The 20,672-nt window shown below is 49.1% G+C and overlaps 1 protein-coding gene across 1 annotated transcript in view; it reads left to right on the forward strand.

Moving 5' to 3' along the window:
• The first annotated feature begins 1,382 nt into the window (after window positions 1–1,382).
• TRIM71 (tripartite motif containing 71) overlaps window positions 1,383–20,672 on the forward strand; it is an 83,398-nt gene continuing 64,108 nt past the window's right edge. Inside the window, exon 1 of the mRNA XM_010595587.3 lies at window positions 1,383–2,373. Within this exon, the coding sequence (XP_010593889.2) occupies window positions 1,528–2,373 (846 nt within the window). The 5' untranslated portion in view covers window positions 1,383–1,527. The remainder of the gene's footprint in view (window positions 2,374–20,672) is intronic.

A 20,672-nucleotide genomic window follows, 5' to 3' on the forward strand; every position in this document is an offset into this window, starting at 1 on the left:
CCCTCCCAGCACTCCGGCGGAAGTGAGTTTGCTCCTTTGGAGATTAAAAGGATTCCGAATTCCGATCAGTCCCAATAACCGGCGTACTGAGAAGAGGAGGAGGAGGAGGAGGTGAACGAGGAAGAGGCGGCAAAGCAGAGAAAGAGGGGGTACGCGCGCGCGCGCACGCGGCCCGAATTGGGGGGTGTTGTGAAAGTCCCAGGAGACCCGGGCACCGCGTGAGCCAAGGCCGGTAGGCGCAGCGCGGTCGGGGCCACCCGAGTCCCACTCCGCGACTCGTTCAAGAAGGGAGATGCTGCGGGCGCTGGCTGGCAGCGTTGGCCACGCGGCTCCCGAGCTCGGCGCGCGGGGCCGTTGCTGATTCCGCTGATTCCACTGATTCCGGCGCGCCCGGGAGGAGGCTCCGTCCCCGCGGCTCGGGATCGGAGGGGGGACCAAGGCGAGGGCGAAATGGCCCGATGACAAAGGAAATGTGATCCCTCTTCGCTGCCAAGGTTTCAGAGAGGACGGACTTGGGGAGGAGGGGCGCGCGGCGCGCGCGGAGCTCGGATAGCATTGCACGACGGCCCGCGCGGAGCGGGTACATCTAATATCTTCCTGCCGATGAATAATTCAAGGCGGCCCGAGGGGACCTGCGGCCCCGCGCTACGGCGCGGCTAAGCCGGAGGGAAGGAGCGCGCGGGAGGCGCCCGGCCGGGTGAGGCGGGGGCGCAGGGCCCCGGCCGCGTGGGGCGCGCGTGCGTGTTAAGCGCGGCGGCCGAGCTGGGCGGGCGCGCGGGAGACTCGAGGCGCGTGGGACGCGCGTGCGTAGTGCACGCGTGCGGACACCGCCGGGCCCCACGAGCTGCAGCTGCCGCGGGCCAGGCCGCCCGCCTTCAGGGGAGGCCGCGCCCGGCGGTGCGCAAGCCCCGGGCGCAGGACGCCGGGCCACCCAGGAGCCCCTAGCCGCCGCGTCATGCGGCGGGGCGGCCGGCGCCGCGCGGGGGGACACCAGATTGGCGACGCGCCGCTCCCGCCTTTGCTAGTTTGGGGCACCTTAGCCTCTCTAGAAGAAACTAATTCCGTTTAAAGGAAACAAAAAACAAAACACACCAAATAACTTGCCGAACCAAATTCTGCTCCTCCCGCCGGGACGGGAATTGCACAGCAGACTCTCGTTCTGGGGACTCCCCTCAGCGAGCGAGCGCGAAGCGAAGCCCAGCTGCTCCAGGGAGTCCTCTGACCTCCCCGCCCCCGCTCGCCCCCCGCGTGTCGGGACTTGCTCTGGCGCTATCGCTTCGGAAGGCACGCGGGCCCCAAGTCCTCCGGGAGGAATCTGTGTCGCCTCTGGATAGTGGCATTTAATGCCCGCAGCGTCGGGGGTGGCCACGCGCGGGCCGGGCCGCCCTGGTGCCGGCCCGGGATTGCAGGCCTAATCGATGCATTTTTCTGAGTGAGTCGGCGGCTCCCCCACCCACCTCGTCCGCTCTCGCCTCCTCCTCCTCCTCTTCCTCTCTGGTCTCCTCCCTCCTCCGGGCCGGGTTGCAAATGGCTTCGTTCCCCGAGACCGACTTCCAGTTCTGCCTGCTGTGCAAGGAAACGTGCGGCTCGCCAGCGCCGCTCTCCTCCAGCTCCTCTGCGTCGTCGTCGTCCTCGCAGACATCCACGTCGTCGGGGAACTGCGGGGGCCCGGGGGCCGCGGCGCGCCGCCTGCACGTCCTGCCCTGCTTGCACGCCTTCTGCCGCCCGTGCCTCGAGGCGCACCGGCTGCCGGCGGCGGGCGGCGGCGCGCCGGGAGAGCCGCTCAAGCTGCGCTGCCCTGTTTGCGACCAGAAAGTCGTGCTGGCCGAGGCGGCCGGCATGGACGCGCTGCCTTCGTCCGCCTTTCTACTCAGTAACCTGCTGGACGCCGTCGTGGCCACGGCCGACGAGCCGCCGCCCAAGAACAACGGGCGCGCCGGCGCACCGGCGGGCGCGGGCGGCCACAGCAACCACCGGCACCACGCGCATCCGCGCGCGCCCGCGTCGGCGCCGCCACTCCCGCAGGCGCCGCCGCCACCCGCGCCGTCCCGCGCCGCCCCGGGCGGCTCGGCTGCCTCACCGTCGGCGCTGTTGCTGCGCCGGCCTCACGGCTGTAGCTCGTGCGATGAGGGCAACGCAGCCTCGTCGCGCTGCCTCGACTGCCAGGAGCACCTGTGTGACAACTGCGTCCGCGCGCATCAGCGCGTGCGCCTCACCAAGGACCACTACATTGAGCGCGGCCCGCCGGGTCCTGCCGCCGCTGCGGCCGCGGCGCAGCAGCTCGGGCTCGGGCCGCCTTTCCCCAGCTCGCCCTTTTCCATCCTCTCGGTGTTTCCCGAGCGCCTCGGCTTCTGCCAGCACCACGACGACGAGGTGAGTGCGTGGGGCGGCTTCGGGGAACTGCGCCCTGGCGGGGTGGGGGAGTGCGTGGGTACACCTGGAGGGCCTCGCAACGGGTCCCAAAGCGAGAGGAGGGGACCCCCTTCCTCCGGATTTATTTTATTTCTCTATGGTTAAATACGGCAGTCGTTTCCAAGTAGGTAGTGAGTCCTGACTTGGGAAATGTGTGTGTTCAGACCCGGCTGCTCCGTCCATTCCCGCTAGAGGCCCCCGATGGGTTCCAAAGCCCGGGGGCCCCCCTCTTCGGTACTAACTTTTTTGCATCTGGGAAAATGTGGCAACCATTGTCTCCAGTTAGGCATGAGCTGTGAAGAGGTGCGTGTGTGTAGACCTGGCCTCTCTGCATGTGGGAGCCCCCCTCCCCCGCGCTGTTCCCGAACCGTGGGCACCTTTCCGGATTTGGTCATTTCTGTTGGAGAAAGTGTGTAGATTGTTGTCTTAGGTAGGACATGAGGTGGGAATTGTGTGTCTGAGTAGCCGTGGTCTCCGAGTGTGTGCCCGCCAGAAAATGTTCTTGTTTGTTTGCTTTTTAATAAGGCACGAGCTGGGAAGGGAGGGACGGTGGTGCGTGTGCCTGTGGGGACCTGGTTTCCACGTGCGCGTTTGTGGGGGGGCCCCTCGGAGGGGTTTCTGAACGGCGAGGAGGCTGTGTTTTTTTGTTTTGGATAGCTTTCTTGGGTTGGAAGAGAGGGCTTATGTGGATTTTTAAATTATTTTTAATTGGGGTAAAATATGTAACAAAACATTTCCCGCTTCAACCATTTTCCCTTGGACAACTCGGTGATGTTAATTACGTTCACCAAGACCTGCAGCCATCACCGCTGCTCCCAGTGCACACATGTGCATCTTTCACGGGCTCTAACCCGGGCCACGGGGCCCCCATCGGGTCTTCAGCTCTTCTCTGCTCCGTGGTAGTCTCCGTTTCCCGCACTGTGTATAAAAAGCGTCTTCTGGCTCCTGAGACCCCTTAGGTGGGATCGCTGTTCGGCCTCGCCGCCCCACGGCTCAGCGCCAAGATGGAAACGGCCTCGGGAACCTTGTCCATTGCCCTCTCCCGGCTGGGAGCCCCTCGGACGCGCCCGCCTGTCCCGGCTTGGATCCCTGCGGGAACCGGTTTCCCTGGTTGGGAGGTGTCCCCACCCGGCTCACCCATCAGCGCACGCGGCTCCAACTCGGTGGGGAGCAGGGTTTGAGGGCTGCACCACAGCCACTTTGGGGCTTGATTGAGCTCTTTTGGCTGTCGAATAAACCTTTCTTGCTTGTTTTCTACACACCACGTGACCCCTTCTCGACTTGGGAGTTGCTGTGGGGCGAGCGTCTTCCGCTCACTCGAACTCTGGGGAGTAAGGGGGTCAAGCATTTTGCGGAGGGGTGTCGGTAACTTCGGTAGCTTCTACCTGTAGACGCGGGTGTGCAGTCGCTTTAGTCTTGCCTTGGAGAAGGGGACGGCAACGGCTTTAAAAACCCTACTGGGAGCTGCTGCCGGTGTGAGTGGGCGCGCCGGGAGGGAACAGCCCTATACAGCGCTGCGGCCTTTTCCACGCATAACCTGTTATTTGCGGTGACGGGCGGAGCTGTTGCCTGATGGCCTTAAGCCAGCTTTTCCTACTGGGAAAAAGTTGAAATTCTAACCTACTTGTGGGCGCCTGCTTTTTATTTATTTATTTTGGGGCACCTCCTTTTTAAACCCCTAGGTATGAAGCTGGGGGCCGTCATGCCCTTCCTTCGTTTTTTAAGCTTTGAATAGGCTTATTTTACATTTTTTTCATATTTATAGGTGAGTGTTTCTCGCTTGTTCTTTCATCTCAGAAAAACAAATGAGCTGGATACTGACCCAAATCCTAGGAACGAAAAAAACGAGCCCATTTACTTGCGGATTAGGTTGAAATGGGGGCGGGGGAGGGGAAGAGGGTGCCCAGAATCCGCGAGAATTTCCCTCCTGGGAGGGGCGTTGGTGAAACTCTTCCCCAGCACTCAGTTATTATCTGTATTTGCAGTTAAAGATCCACTTCTGTTTTATATTTGCCTAAAACCTAGTAGATGCCCGGTGTTGCCAGACTTGAAAAAGGTTTATTCGCTTTTTATAAAATTCTAAAGCTGTGCAAATCATATGGGAGGAGAACATGAAGTGAGGGGTGCCACGCTGGAGGGGACCCGGCTGCTCTGAGAATCCCGATTTTCACACCCCTGCCGTACAAAGTTGAAGTTGTTGGCCAAAGTGTTGAGGTGTAGTGCATTACTAAACTAAATATCCTTTGAAAACATCAAATCTGCCCGGTTTCGAGGAAAATTCTCTTACCCGTAGATTTCTCATTAAAAAAGGAGAATTTGGAAATGAAGTTTTAGACCTCTTTCTTCGTTCTTGCACGTACAGTGCTGGAACATTTGAATTTAGAGGTAACAAACTCCAACGTTGTGAACAGAGGGCTAAAGCCTTAGGCGGGAAAGTGCTAGGTAATGAGGTTCATTTGGAGTTCCCATCCTTGGCCTAAATTCTTCTTTTCCTTCGGAGGAAGTGACCGTTACAGCTTCAGAGTACTATTTTAAAAAGCCATGCCTCTGACTGGAAGGGGCACTTTGGGAGGTGTAGAATGCCCTCTGCCTTGATTGGCACTCTGGTCGGTGGACAAAGATGCTTTTTGCTCTGTATAGGATCTATCTCGATTTAAAAACCGTGCTGCTTCGCTGAGTTGCCTCCCCATTAAATAATTCAGGGCGCCCTTGGTTTACGGGGACCCATGCCACCTGACCTTGGGAAGGAGGCCCGGGGTGCCCGATTTTCTTCTGTCATTTTAGAGAAGGTGCCTACAGCCGTTGGCCAGCCAGGGGTGCGGTGGCGGCCTGTGGGCTGTCGCCGGCGGACACCAAGTTCCCTCTGGAAATGGCTTCTCGGTATTAGCATTTGAGATGGTGCCTGAGTCCTTGGTTTAAAACACAATAGTTTTGAAATTTGTAAGTCGGGAGTTGGGTTTTCCAACGAGATGATGAAAAGATTTGTTTGCTCCAAGGCTCTCATTTTGGATTTGCTTCATTCAAAAAGGCTGAGATTCTCCGTAGATTTGTTTCAGTGGTCAGTCAGAGAGCCCTGGAGCCACTTTGGCTTGGTGGCAGCGGGCCGGGAATCCTGGGCCCTGTGTGCGTCGGATCTGCACCCCCGGGGCCGGGGGAGAAGGGCAGAACAGCGCTGCGGGCCCGGGGTGCCTAGCTGGCCCAGACTGCCGAGGCTCTCCCGAGGGGCTCCCCAGCCGGGTCCTCACAGCCCTTCGGGTTTTCACTTCGCAGTTTGCTGTTAGAGGCTAGGAAGTGCTGCCAGTGGCTTGAGTGAGCTGCGGTAGCTGCTCACAAGTTACCCTTAAATGTTTGTTTTATTGGTGCATCACATGTCTGTCCTTTGGTGTCCGGTTCTGTGTTCAGTGTCTTAATACAGGGCGTCGGTGTTCTGTAAATGGCGGGGAGCCCAGGGGGATCTGAGCCGTCCCTGTCCCCAGGAAAGGCCTTGTCACTAGTGGTGGCCACCGGTGGGGAGCCAGCCCGGGGGTTGCCATTTTGAGCCGAAGGAAACACTGTAGCCCGTCCCAGCCCAGGGTGGCAATGTTGTTCCCAGTTAGGCAGGCCAGGGAGTGAGATTTTCCTATTTCTCAGATGCAAAATGGAGTGCAGGTGCTGATACAGTTTATATACAGGTCCTGAATCAGGTAAAGAAAAAAAAAGTCTGGAAAGATGAATTCTAGGATTCTGACCTTGAATTTTGAGCTCTCCTGGGCTTCTGGGGTTAGCACAATCACCTCCCCGGGACTGCTTCCCCCCACCATGTTGAGCAGTTTGCTGCCTAAAATTGGTTGTGGAATGAACTCCTGTCTTGTATCCTAAAGTTTTTATGAGTGGTGGCCGTCAAGTCCATTCCGATCCATGGTGACCTCACGTGTGCAGAGTAGAACTGCTCCATAGGGCTTTCAGGGCTGTAAACTTTCGGAGATAAATCCCAGGGTCTGTCTTCTGAGGACCCTCTGGATGCGATGGAACTGCCAACCTTTCGACCATTGGGGTTGTATTTGCATTCAGCACTGATAATTTTTTTTTCTAGGTTTCAGAGCTGAAGCTTTTCAGGCATGCACACCCAAACCATGCGTACTTTTCACTTATATGCATGTACTTGGGTAAACGATAATATAAAACCTACACCAAAAATCATTTTATAAGGACAAGGCAAAAAATGGAAGGAAAAGGGCGTTCTAGTATTTCTGCACACTACAGGCTGAGGTGGTAATGTGTCTTCAGTATGTACCTCTCACACCCCTTTTGGCCAGCAAACACACTTCCCAAACCTTGGAAATAACTACAAAGGTTGCTGCTTTGAATCTAGTTCAGTAGGTAGATATTTGTAGATGGAAGTCTGTTGAATTAAGAAAATCCTTGATAAAAATATGGGGGAGAAGTATGCATTACTGGTGTCTTAATTCCTTAGCCTTTGAATGTAATCTGTGGGCTTTTAAAAAGCCACGTTTGAGCTGAGGAATGTACCTGACTTTTCATTAAAGTGTACAGGAATGGACTTCATCTTCGTGGACCCTGGGGTAGCCGGGCCATTAGTTGGGCAAGACCGCTGATGAGGGTTGCCTCGCAGGCATAGCCCCGAGTTATGAACTCTTCTACCATCAGAAGCTGTTGTGGTATTAGCATGTCCAGGGAACCTTTTGTGACTAGTTGAAATTTTCTTCCTAAAGAAAAGTAAACTGATTTTGGGTGGCAGAGACTTGACTTTTTGTCTACAAGATGGTTTCCAAGGCCAGGAATATGAATTTTGGAAAACTGAGGATTTCGAGGGAAGAAAATGCACACGTTCTTCTAGCTTTGGGTTCTTCATTTGACTTTGTATTTATTGCTCCCATGTCTAAGTTAAATAGTTGTGTTTGAATCAGAGGAATCTTGAAGGTCTTGCAGATAGAGTAATACTGCCTTTTTTCCATCCCAGTTCTGCTTACCTTTCTAGCTACTAAAAGTATTTTTCAGAAAGTTCTTTTTGGATTCCAGCAGGCTAAAACTCAGCTTTAAAATTGACTAGTTTCCTAAAGCGCCGTGTAAAAGGGAGGCACCTTTCTCCTCATACATAAAATTCAGAGCGTAGGCCTTTTTTTGGTGTGTGTTTTCCTTTCAAAATCTCTTAATTGTGCGTATATAGAGTAAGAGTTAGCTCAGCCGGGAAGTTGTAAAGGAGAAAAGGAGGAGATATAACAGTTAAGATGCTTTTGTTGTGTTTTATTTCCCAGGGTAAGAAAGGGTTTCCAGTCCTCTAATTCAGGAGAAAATTTCAGCGATTTGTTGGTTTTTCTCTAGCATGAGTTTAGCCCACCTCCTCTGATTTTTGTTTCCTTTGGTGCTAACTGAAAAGTCACACGATTGGCTTAATCTTGCCATTTATCCATCCACCTCTCCACACAGGGCAAGGTTTGTTTTAGCTGTATTCATTCTTAGGGAATAAAGGACCACTTTTTGGTGTCATTCTTTCCTGACTCTTGGCAATAAGGTTGAGAGGAATCCTATCACACGTGCAGTTTCAAGGTGTAGCGTTCCCTCCCCCAGCCTCCCATGACACTAGCAGGGAATTAAAGGCTTTGCTCAGGAAGGCTGAGTTCTGCCATTCGTCTCTTCTTTTGGAAGAGAGCAAGAGAAAGACACTGATAAAAGCATTAGTTGCCCACAGGGACCAGATGTCACCCACGGCCCCACACTGTTCCTGTACCTCTTCTGGACCTTTTAAGCGTCATGACTTGGAAAAGGAAGCTTGATCCAGTTTTCCTCTTCAGCCAATGTGACCTCCTGCGTGTTCGATACTAAATTATCCCTCTCCCTTTGAGATCTTGTCTATACCCACAAACCAAGTTGACTGAAACCAGATTGACTTGTTTTGACTGACAAGACCCTGGCTTGTTAACAGAAAAACTGGGAGGGGTTGAGGAGTGTGGTACTGGCTATTTTCATCTGAAATAGTTTTCTGTAAACCATATTCCAGGATGATTTTACCCCCTCTTCCATTCAGATGGCATCTCCTGTTCCCCCCATGTTTTAAGATGTATACATGTTTGCTCACAGCGGTGTGTCGGGTCTGGGATAGAGCAAAATGGGGACACCCAGTTCCAGGGTTTCCTTTCCTACTCAAAGCCAACTGAGTTTCCGGAAGATACATATTTAGTCCAACAAGTTTGTCCAGTATTTGGTTTTGTCCTCCTTAACGTAGATTTTTCTACTAACCCTGGATCGTTCCTAGCCTGGTCATCAATTTCCACCAAGTGACTTCTTTTAAATCTGTGTAATGATCCCAGTTTAGTCATCAATCAATAGGCACAAAAAATGGCAGCCGGTTGTAAATTGTTCAGAAACCGTTTTCTACATAAATGCCCTAAGGAAGCGGTAGTCTTTATTGATAAGTTGTAGCCTGTAGTAATTATATGTTAGCAGTGTAATTATTGGGAAGGAGATCTGATCCTTGAACGCGGGGCCCTAGAGCTTCTCCAGGATAGCGAATTCTGTCAGTATTCGTGGGACCCTGGTTTGTGTGAATGAGAGCAGTGCACGCGGAGGAGAGCGAAGTGGGTCCAGGCCGTCCGTGTAGACTGAGGCTGTTCATCCCCTCCCGGCTTTGACACCCTGCATTTCTGAGGAACCCCTGGGAATGAGAGCCCTATGCCTTTGCCAGTGTCTGTCAACAGCTGTATCCTTTAGTTGTGACTTCTGGAAAGTTTGGCCATCTGTTTCCTTCTAGCTTTAACCTTTTGCAGTTAAAAAAATATTTTTCTTGAAATGCCAGCCAATTTCAGGAACTTCTTTCAAACTCTTTGTCTAATTAGAATAACTCTAAAAATGCGATTGTATAAAACTCTGTGTTATTAGATTTTCTGTTAAATACGTGTCTGACGTGATTACTTAAGGGGTTTTAAACATGAGAATTGGGAGTCAGGTGGCACCAGCAGTTTTTATTTGGGTGTGGAATCTAGACCAAACAAAAAAAAAGCAAGCCCTTTGCTGCTGAGTTGAATCCGACTGATAGGGACCCTATAGGACAGGGTAGAGCTGCCCCATAGGGTTTCCAAGGCTGTAAATCTTTATGGAAGCAGACTGCCGCATCTTTCTCCTGCAGAGCGGCTGATGGGTTCAAACCGCCGACCTTTCGGTTAGCAGCCAAGTGCTTAACCACTGCGCCACCAGGGCTCCTTAAATCTGGACCACATTTGCCAATTTTATTGTGTATCCTCTGCCTCTTTTGGGATCAGTGTTAAAGCGGGCAGGGGAGGTGTTTTTCTTACTTAGGATCATCTATAGGCTTGTACTGAAAATACCACAGGAAAAGTGTTATATATATATGTGTGTGTGTGTGTGTGTAAGTACTGAGCAGAAAAGTGGATAAGGGAAAGAAAGTTTCAGTAATAGTCGGAAAAAATGTAAAAATGTGATGTTTCTTATTAAAGTTGTCTGTTTACTTAATCAGCTTTAGTTGAGCATTCTTTGAAATTGTGGTTCTAAGTTCAGATTCTTGTTTTGCCTTGGTTTTCTCGTCTATAAAATGGGTATAGTGCTACTTCACTGTTGTAAGGATTAGAGCTAATGTATATAAAGAGTCATAGTAAAGTGTCCCATAATTAAGGCAATTGTAACAATTGTAAGCATTCATGATACCTTTTATTAATAAGTTATTGGGAAATTAAAGACCTTTCACTCCCTCCCCTGCTCCACAAAGGGGATTGGTAGAAGAACATGAATTTTCAGTTCTGGGAATTGTGGCTGAACTCGGCTCTTACCCGTTCATCATTATCTGAATTGGAAAGGTGCAGTGATGCCTTCAGGTGACGTTCACAAAAACTGGATCGCACAACTTTTGATCTAGACAATTTTAGGGCCGTAAAACCCCCTGGGCATGCCTTGGTGAGAAGACAGGTACAAATATTTATGTTGTTTGCTGCTGTCAGCTCCAACAAGTAGTGACTTTATGTACAACAGAGTAAAACCTTGCCGCCCTCCCCTCCATCCTGCGTCAGAGACACAGTCACCAACATGTTTGAGTCCGTCCTTGTGGCTGTTGCGCTGATCTGTCTCAACAAGGGTCTCCCACGCCCTCACTGACACCCTACCTCACCAAACATGATATCCTCTTAGCAGTTGAGCTCTTGTTCAAAACAAGTAAGTTGGACAGTGTTCTGTTGTGATCTATAAGATTTTCATTGTCTAACTTTCGGAAGTAGGTTGCCAGGTCTTTCTTCCTAGTCTTTGTCTGGAAGCGCCACTGAAACCTGTCCACCATGGGTGACCCTGCTGGTATTTTAAATGCTGGTGGCACAGCTTCTAACGTCATAGCAACACGCAAGCCACCACTATATGGCAAACTGACAGACCAGCGGTCTGCAGGTATGTTTAGAGGCTACGTAACGTGTAAATACCCTTAGCTTTTTTGTTTGTTTTAAAGTATAATGTCAGTTTTCCTGTTTAGGGATTCACTAAAGAAGAAGCCCAGGTGGCGCACTGGTCAAGTGCTTAGCTGCTAGCCGAGTGGTTGGCGGTTCAAGCCCACCAGTGGCTCTGTGGGAGAAAAGACCTGGTGATCTGCCCCAGAAAGATTGCAGCCTTGGGAATCTTACAGGGCAGTTCTACTTCTGTCACGTTGGGTCCCTATGACTCAGAATCGACTTGACAGCACCAAGCAACAACAGTCTTTGAAGCCAAGATTCCTTTTGGAACTGCGGCATTTTAGGGAAGTGGACCAGCTTACTCAAGGGGCAGTCTGATTTTAGGGACTGTGGAATACTTATAAACTTTAATTTCATGGTATTGCAAGGGGGGGTGTGTGTGCGTGCGCGCGTGCGCCTGTGTGCCTGTTGGGGTGTCTGAGGAATACACCGAAATCATCACCAGAAAGCCCATTACTTTGCAAATGGGGAGGTGAGATGGCTTGTTGATCAGAAGCTGTCCTGACACTTAGCCCAGCGCCTTCTTCACATTGCTCTTTATGTACAAACAATATCTGACACGTGATAATTGTGATTGTTGAACGAGGAAGTTTTCATCCCTCAGGAATTTAAGCAGATTCTGAGCACTTTTCTTATATAACATTTGGTTTCTGGCAGGTGATTTCTTGCAAGCAGTTGAAACTAGTCCTTAAAAATCTGGTGTCTCGGCAAAATTGTCAAGAAAGGAGAGACTGAAAGGGCTGACTCAAGAGGGGGAGGAGAGCAGGTGGGAGTAGGGAGTGAGATGTACGTAAACTTACATGTGACAGACTGATTGGATTTGTAAACGTTCACTTGAAGCTTAATAAAAGTTATTAAAAATAATAATAATAATAATAAAAATATTAAAAAAAAAATCTGGTGTCTCAGAAGTTTTTTTTTTCCCTTCTGGATTTTAGTGTCTTGTGTTTTACCCTTTTGTTTTTGGTTTTTCTGAGTTGTTCAGGGAGAAAATTAAAAGAGCATACATGGACCCATATTGTCTTGGCCAAATGGGAATACTGGAGTAGCCATTTATCATATTAGGGCAGAAATCTTGAGTTTCAGTTAAGTTTTTGAAATGGTAGCGAAGTCTCAGAGAACCTACAGTATTAAGGAACAAGTGATGCTTTCTCAGCCAGTGAACTTGTGACATAAGTACATTCTGTTGGAATATCTGGGTATGGAACCCACCCAGGCCCCAAAGTTCCACAGCAGTTGTTTTGGCATTAGTGGGGTGGTGGGGGGAGGCACTCTTAGACACCTCTGCCCTCTGTTGGTGTTAGTGGGTTTAAGGACAGTTCTAGAAGGATTTTCCTGATGGTCAGCTCTCACTGGGTGACCCAGATTGCCTTTGACCATCAGAAGATGCTCATAAAACCTTTGTAGGAACACAGGGGACTTTGTAGTTTTCAAGTCAAACGGTGCACCCCCAAAGTTAGGTTTTTAATGGATTTTTTTGCCCCCATTATGTATAGCAAGGGGGAAATTAAGGGGACCAAGGGGGGCAATAGCTTGGAGGAAGATGAGTACAGCTTGTTGATACAGACAAGAGCATGAGCTTTATAGAGTAAGAAAACCTAGCGGACTGCTTCCGTAAAGATTACAGCCTTGGAAACAGCATGGGGCAGTTCTACTCTGTTCTGTAGGGTCTTTGTGAGTAGTAGTGGGGTTTTTGGCTTGCTGCGGTAGCTGTATTTCCTTGGGCAAGTCACTTCTAAGCTTCAGTGTCTAGACTTTTAAGATGGAAGGGATAGGAGCATTTACCTCCTAGAGACCTGTTTCTGGGGAGCTCATGTGTTGCTGTGGTGCTGGAAGCCGCACCACCAGTATTTCAGCTACCATCAGGGCCCCATGGCGGACAGGTTTTAGTGGCATTTTTGGAGCAAGCTAGACCTGGAAGAAAGGCCTGGCCATCTCCTGAAAATTAGCCAATGAAAACCCTGTGGATCACAACAGATACGGCGCTCAGTGGTTAGCTCCGTACGATGGAAAGTGTACACAGTGGCCGCAGCGTTGTTTGGTATCGTGGAGATGATGCAGAACCAGTCAGCTTTTCCTTTATTGTACGTGGGGTTGACATGCGTCAGACACAGCAACAACTAACAACATATTTTGTCTGAAGGTGCTTTGAGGAAGGAGCTGGAAATTTTTACATTTTATCATATGTGCGCATAATTGTATATAAATGGTTTTGAACCAGACTGGCTTCAGTTTTTTCTGCAGGTTGCAGCCAAATGGGTAGAATACCTTTTTGTGAAATGAAGTAGGCTGCTTTTCTTTCTTAAAGATATTTCCTGGTTGATGGCCAAGTGATAACCGATACCATGAAATAATTTGAGCGGTTGCCCGTCGTTGACGGGACTTGATGTGTTAAGATTTATCGTCTAAATGTCTGAGCGCCTGTTTGCTGCTGGGAATTGTACCCTGTACTGAAGACGTATAACCTCTGTTCCCTGCCTGAGCCTCATGGTTCGTCTGTTTGGGAACACCGGACACGGAAAGGTGTTGGGGAGGGGCTTATGTGTCAGCTTACCTGTGTGGGCCCTGTATATGTGGCCTTATTTAAATGACTGGGTGACACCCAAATGCTAATGGACGTGGCATCTAAACAGGTTCACGTGGAGGGAAAGAAGGGCTTAAGATGAATCTTGAATGATGGAACTTAGGTAGGAGTTGCAGGATGGTGTGTGATAATGCAGACGGTTTAACTAATGTTTGCTAATCCTTTCAACACCCGTAAGGAAGGCATTATTTAAATTAGAGTCCTTGCCTTTTTCACCCCTCCTTGGAGCCCTGGTGGCACTGTACTTAAGCGTTCAGCTGCTAACCAAAAGGTCGGCAGTTCAAATCCACCAGCCACCCCTTGGAGACTGTGGGGCAGATCTGTTCTGTCTTCTAGGTCGGTATGAGTCAGAATTGACTTGACAGCAACTTTTGTTTTTTTGAGGCAGGGCATTGGTAACGTGGAAGAAGTAACTGTCAGAAGATACTTCAATTACTTGAACAGTTAATGCAAAGAATTGTTAACTGATAGTAAATCGTTAACTTGGTCACTGAAAAAAGGTATCGGGGAAGCAGTAACTGCAGAAAGCAGCTACTACCCTAAGACTAGGGGACCAATGGAAAGAGGTTGGAATTATTAATTCTTAGAGCCTGGGACCTGAGGAAGAGGCTGCTCAGCTCATGTGAGTGTGTTTGGGGGTAACAAGGCTCCCCCCCTCCCCCCACTGTGTTCAAGAACCGCAAACTGAAGTCCGTGCTGCTGCTGGAACAGACCGGTGTTGGATGTTGCTGGGGTGAGAGCAGTTCCTTGATGGGGTGACCTGGGAAGCAGACATTGAAGAACGAGCTCTTTTTCCTCTACCGTCCCTTAATGGGACCCAGCTGGCAAAGCAGAGATGTGATTTGCCCAGCCCCAGCATCACAGGAGAGGGCAGAAGGGGGTGTGGGTGGGGCTGAGAGAGAATAACTCAATAACCCTATAGCTGGGAAGGTGGCATCCCATTGGGCTGTTGGTCCCGGAAGCACCACCTTCTCGTGAAAACCTGGGGGCGACCTCACACTCGAGGAATGGGAACATGCCCAGGGTGAGTGGTGCTGGTCCAGTGAAGTGTGGTGGACTCGCTCAGCTGCTCTCTGCTGAACCAGCTTGCAGCAGCCTGGGCCTTGCAGCTGGCTCCTGTTAGCAGGTGGCGCTTGGTTGCTGGGGGCGAGGCGGGGGGCACTGCCATCCACTCCCCCGGCTCTCCAGGATTCACCTGTTGTATTGGCGTCCCAGGAGAGACTGCTGGTGGTGGTCTCAACGGTTTACGTCAGCTGTACTAGTTTTGTTTATAATTACACAGTTTAAGTAAAGATGTTGAAACAGGAGTACAGAGAGAGATATAATTCCTATAAAAATTGACCTGACTCCCTCGGGAAGATTTCGTAAAGAAGCCGGTGGAGAAGAACATGAGGAAAGTGGCCCCACGTCCCTGTCCTGGGAGGTTTATGCACCACCAGTCCACCAGTCAGGGATGAGCGGACTCCCGGCCTTCCCCACAGCCTCCATCTGCTTCTGCACCCCGAGCAAAGTCTGCTTCAGCTACACAGGGTGGCCATTTGTGGACAGCCGCCTTTGGAAGGGAGAAGCCCTGGTGGCGCAGCAGTTAAAGTGCTTGGCTGCCAACTGAAAGGTTGGCAGTTCAAACCCACCGGCTGCTCTCCAGAGAAAGATGTGACAGCCTGCTTCCATAAAGATTTAAGCCTTGGAAACCCTATGGGGGCAGTTCTCCTCTGTCCTATAGGGTTGCTATGAGTCAGAATCGACTCCACCGCAAGGGGAGGTTGGCTGTTTTTTGGGTTTTTTTTTTGCCTTTGGAAGACTGTGGCCTCTGCCTGGTATGAGGTAAGATATACCAGCCCAGGCAGATTAGAGAAATGGGGAGGCTCCCCTTAGGCAGCTGGTGGCTCCTTCATGTCCGCTTGGGTGTGCGCCGCAGAGCTCGGGTTGAACAGGAAGGCCTCACCTCTGCTAGCCCTATTGTGATCTTGCTAATTAAAAAAAAAATACTCACCCTTTTTAGAGTGCACTTCTTCATGTTTTGACAAACGCACACTGAGTGACCCTCACAGTTAGGACACAGAACAGACCCCCCAACAACCCTGGGCCCTTTTGTAGTCACCCCACCCCCCCAGATCTAGGCAGCTACTGATCTGGTCTACCATTCACTTGTAGTGTGAATCAGAAGTCCCTGGGGGCAGAGGCGGTTAAGTGCTCGACTACTAACTGAAAGGTTGGAGCTTTGAGTCCAGCCAGAGGTGCCTTGGAAGAAAGGCCTGGCAATCTACACCCCAGAAGCCATAGCCTTGAAAACCCTATGCAGCACACTTCTACTATGACACACGTAGGGTCGCCATGAGTCAGAGGTGACTCGACTGGTTTGGGTTTTTTTCTTTTAAAAAGTATATCATTGGGTCTTCCTTCTTTTTCACGGCCTAGTAATATTCCACTGTAGGTGTGTACCACGTTTTACACATTCATCAGTTGGGACGTTGTGTTTCCTGTGTGTTTTACTTGTTTTGCTTGGCAGTTGTGACTAAAGCTGCTGTAAACATTCACACACAGGGTGTTATTTTAATGTCTGCAATATGTGCAGTGCCGCGTTGAATATTGCTAGTCGCTGCCTTATGCTCAAAAAAATCCAACAAAGTTTGTAAACTTGTCTGACTTTGAGCCTCGGTTTCTTCATCTCTATCATTTGCATCCTAGTCTACCTTGGGATGACTTCTTTTGTTTGAGAGGAACTGCAGTGTGCCCCAAAGCCAAAAACCAAACCCACTGGTGTCAAGTCCATTCTGACTCATAGCGACCCTATAGGACAGAGTATAACTGCCCCATGGAGTTTCCAAGGAGTGCCTTGCGGATTTGAACTGCCGACCCTTTGGTTAACAGCCGTAGCACTTAACCGCTACGCCACCAGGGTTTCCAGTGTGCCCCATATCTGTAAGAAATGTAAGCAAAGGAACTAGCCCTGGCTAGTCACACCTGCTTTGCTCTTTATTTTCAGTAATCTTAACTAGGTTAACAGGTTATCAAATTCCCTTTGGTCTTTATTTTTCTTGTTGGCTTTATCAGAATTTTCTGGGACTTAGGGGAATATTTTAGGAGAAAAATTGACCAATCTAATTGAACTTAATGCTACATGGGTGTACAAATAAGAAGAAATAAAAACCACAGCTCTGGTCTACTATGTTGTTGTTGTTAGGTGCCAGGTGCCGTTGAGTTGGCTCTGACTCATAGCCACCCTGTGTACAACAGAACGAAACACTGCCCAGTCCTGCACCATCGTCACAATCGTTGTCATGCTTGAGCCCTTTGTTGCAGCCACCGTGGCAGTCCATCTCGTTGAAGGTCTTCCTCTTTTTCGGTGACCCTCTACTTGACCAAGCATGATGTCCTTCTCCAGGGACTGGTCCCTCGTGATCACATGTCCAGAGTATGTGAGATGAAGTCTGACCATCCTTCTAATGAGCATTCTGGCCGCACTTCTTCAAAGACAGATTTGTTCGTTCTTCCGGCAGTCCATGATATATTCAGTATTCTCGAGCACCATACTCCAGAGGCATCAATTCTTCGGTCTTCTTTATTCATTGTCCAGCTTTCGCGTGCACACGAGGTGATTGAAAATACCACGGCTTGGGTCAGGTGCACCTTAGTCCTCAAAGTGACATCTTTGCTCTTGAACACTTTAAAAGAGGTTTTTTGTAGCAGATTTGCCCAGATGCGATGCGTCCTTTGATTTCTTGACTGCTGCTTCCATGGCTGTTGATTGTGGATCCAAGTAACATGAAATTTTTGGCAACTTTAATCGTTTCTCCGTTTATCATGGTGTTGCTTACTGTCTGGTATGGACTGATATAAATATTTGGAGCTTCAAGGGGAAATCTTGGAAAGATCCTTTTCCAGGTAGTGAGGGTGAAGTGGGGCTTAGTGTCTGCACTTCTAAAACTGAAGGTTGGTGGGGGAGAAAAGGTGATTGTGTAGGGTTTGTTTACAGCAATAACTGGAAACCAACTCATGAATGTTTAATGGTAGAATCCTTTCTTTTTCAGCAGGAATAGTGGTTAATTCTAGAACACTTTTGGGACTTGCCACAGCAGCTGCTAATTTCGTAATCTCCCCATGTCTGTTGCCCAATAAATACAGACCTTGGTAAGAACTGAAGTTATTGCCTATCTTCAGCAGTATCTTTGTTTTGCTACTGATAACATTCAAATCATGCAAATAAAGGCCCTAAATATGTTTGGCTGTTTCAGACTGTGGAAGTTTTGCTTCAAATACAGCCAAGTTTTCAAGTTTGAAAATAAACATTACCTTCCCTTGTAAAAGCAGGAGTGCCTGTTTGCATTTGGTGTTTGGAGGATTGTAGTAGAGGGTTTTTTTCTGTTGATTGTATAGGGTCTGCTGTAGAACTGAGCACAGAGTTTGGCGGGGCTTCAGATACTCTGACTAGTTCATCAATGTCGCCCCACCGCTCCCCACCCCCAGGCCTCACTGACTTCATTTTCAGATTTTTTGTTTGCTTGTTAGGATGCAAAATCAGCCTCCCGAACAACTGCAAAAAAAAAAAAAAAAAAGGAAAAAAGAAAAAGCAACACATAAATAGGAATAAGATAAAAAAATCACATATACGATCAAAGTATGAAGGTGAGGAGGTGATGTTTGGACCAGGCTTGGGAAAGGAGGTTGGGTTCCAGGCTCACTGGGGTCTTTGTCACTGTCACCTAACCTGGATACAAGACAGTTTCTTGTGTAAAATGAGGATAGGAGGGCTGCTGGGAGAGTGGGGTCAGGGAAAAGGGGAGTCTGGAATGTCCAGGATAGAACATTCTGGGGTTGCCTGGCCCTTCTCTGGCCCTTCCCCCGGTAAAAGCACTTCATTTCCATCCCTGTACTTCTGTTCTCACTATGAGGGTCCCTTCCCCCTCTTTGATACTAGAGGTGGATAGGTTTGCCCACAGTGAACAAAAAGAGGAACTGGGAAACCCCAGTGGTGTAGTTGTTAAGTGCTACAGCTGCTAAACAAAGGGTTGGCAGTTCAAATCCGCCAGGTGCTCCTTGGAAACTCTATGGGGCAGTTCTACTCTGTCCTATAGGGTCGCTATAAGTCAGAATCGACTTGACAGCACTGGGTTTTTTTCTTCTTCTTCTTCTTTTTTCGTTTTTAGTAAAAAAAAAAAAAAAAATATCCATTGCCATCCAGTTGAATCCGACTCATATCGACCCTATAGGACAGAGTAGAACTGCCCCCATAGTGCTTCCAAAGGAGTGGCTGGTGGATTTGAACTGCTCACCTCTGGGTTAGCAGCCAGGCTCTTAACCACTGTGCCACCAGAGCGCCAACCTTAGTGAATGAGTGCTTAATTAATGAAAACTGTAGAACATTTGTGAACCCTTAACAGGGTTAAAAGTGGAGGAGGGGCTATCACTATTTTAGATTTCGATGCTTTTAACAGTAGTTTTTTTTAAACTGGCATTTTGTTTAGACCTCACGTCATACTGAGTTGTGATTTTTCAGAATAAATGTGAATATTGATTTTTTTTCTTTCCTTCTTTCGCCTTGCTCAGTTGGTTTGTAGTTGCTGTATTACATGATGGAAGTAATTTAGACTAGTTAACCCGTATTCTGTTTTAATTACATAAGGAATACATATTTTTTTTTTTTTAGTTTATATGTAAATTTTAATGTTTTTAAACATGCCCCCAGTCTCACTTCTTTTCCAAAAAGTATGTGGTGGTCTGAGCTTGGTGTTTTTTTTTTTTTTTCCCCAAACCCTTTAAGCACTGTTTACATGCACCAAACCAAACCCATTGCCAGCTCATAGTGACTCTATAGGAAAGAGTAGAACTGCCCCATAGGGTTTCCAAGGAGCGCCTGGTGGAATTGAACTGCCAGCCTTTTGGTTTAGTAGCCGATCTCTTAACCACTACGCCACCAAGGCTCTGTGTACACACACATGCATATAGAAAGAGTTGTCACCCTGTACTCACTGGTTGGTCCTCACTGTTCTGCCCTTGGTGTTCTTGGTGTAGAATTTTATTTAAAACCAGTTGCCATTAGTTGATTCCGCTCCCAGCGACCTCCATGTGTGTCATGAGAACTGTGTGCCCTCTGTAGGGTTTTCAGTGGCTGATTTCTCAGAAGTAGATCCCCAGGCCTTTCTCCCAAGGCGCCTGGGTTGACTGGACCCTTTCGGTTAGCAGCCCAGAGACTCCGGAATTCGTTTACCTGTTCCTTTGTTTGGATTGCCTTTACATTTGGCCATGGCCAGTAATGCACACACTTGTGTCACTGTTGCTGGCTTCTGGAGGGGAGGTTTCCCCCTCCCCCCAGCAAGGGACTTGCTGGGACACTGGAGAAGCACATTTGAAATGTTAGTAACTCCTGCTGGCACTTTGTTCCTCTGAAAGCTTGCACCCCCACCAGCCACATTTCCTCACACCCGTCACACCCCTTGCCATCAATCTAATGAGAGAAAAAAGGCCCTGTTTTACTTGGCATTTCCCTGATTACTGTGAGGTGAGGTCTTTCCATATGTTTATTGGCCATCCCAACAGCAAGGGGTTATTGGCCATTTGGGTTTCCTCCTGAATTACCTGCTCAGGTCCTTGGCCTATATCTCTCCTAGGATTTTTTAAATCTACTTGTAGGCAGCCTGGACAAATACTGGGTGCTTTCTGTTGCAAGGGGCCCTGGTGGTGCAGTGGTTAAGTACTCAGCTGCTAACTGAAAGGTCGGGGCTTCTAACCCACCACCCAGGTCTTCAGGAGAAAGATGTGAAAGATTTACAGCCCTGGAAACCCTATGGGGCAGTTCTACACTGTCCTATAGGGTCGCTGAGTTGGAATCAATTCCATGGCAGTGGGTAGGTGTCTGTGGCCACGGCTCGCCTCACTTAGTTCATCGTGGAATACACGTTAGTGTCATCAGCTGTAGTCAGTCTTACTTTCTCTACACTTTGTGTCTTTAGAATGTAGCTTTTGTGTATCATGGGAGGTAGAGATATAATTTTATTTAGAACAGTGATGCTCCTAATTTTTTTTTTTTTTGGTGGAGACCAAAGTTTATTAGTGGTTACCAGGGCCGGGGAAGAAGGGGAGAGGAAGAGGCTAACCATGATGGGAAAATAATATTGATTAAGGGTGGGGTTGCACAGCCAATTATTGATGTCAGTAATTTGTACACCTGTAAAAAGTTGAATTTGCAGAAGTTGTATGATAGATATATTTACAGCAAACCCAGCCCACTGCCT

This window comes from Loxodonta africana, chromosome 27 (assembly GCF_030014295.1).
Source record: "Loxodonta africana isolate mLoxAfr1 chromosome 27, mLoxAfr1.hap2, whole genome shotgun sequence".
Lineage (NCBI taxonomy): Eukaryota > Metazoa > Chordata > Mammalia > Proboscidea > Elephantidae > Loxodonta > Loxodonta africana.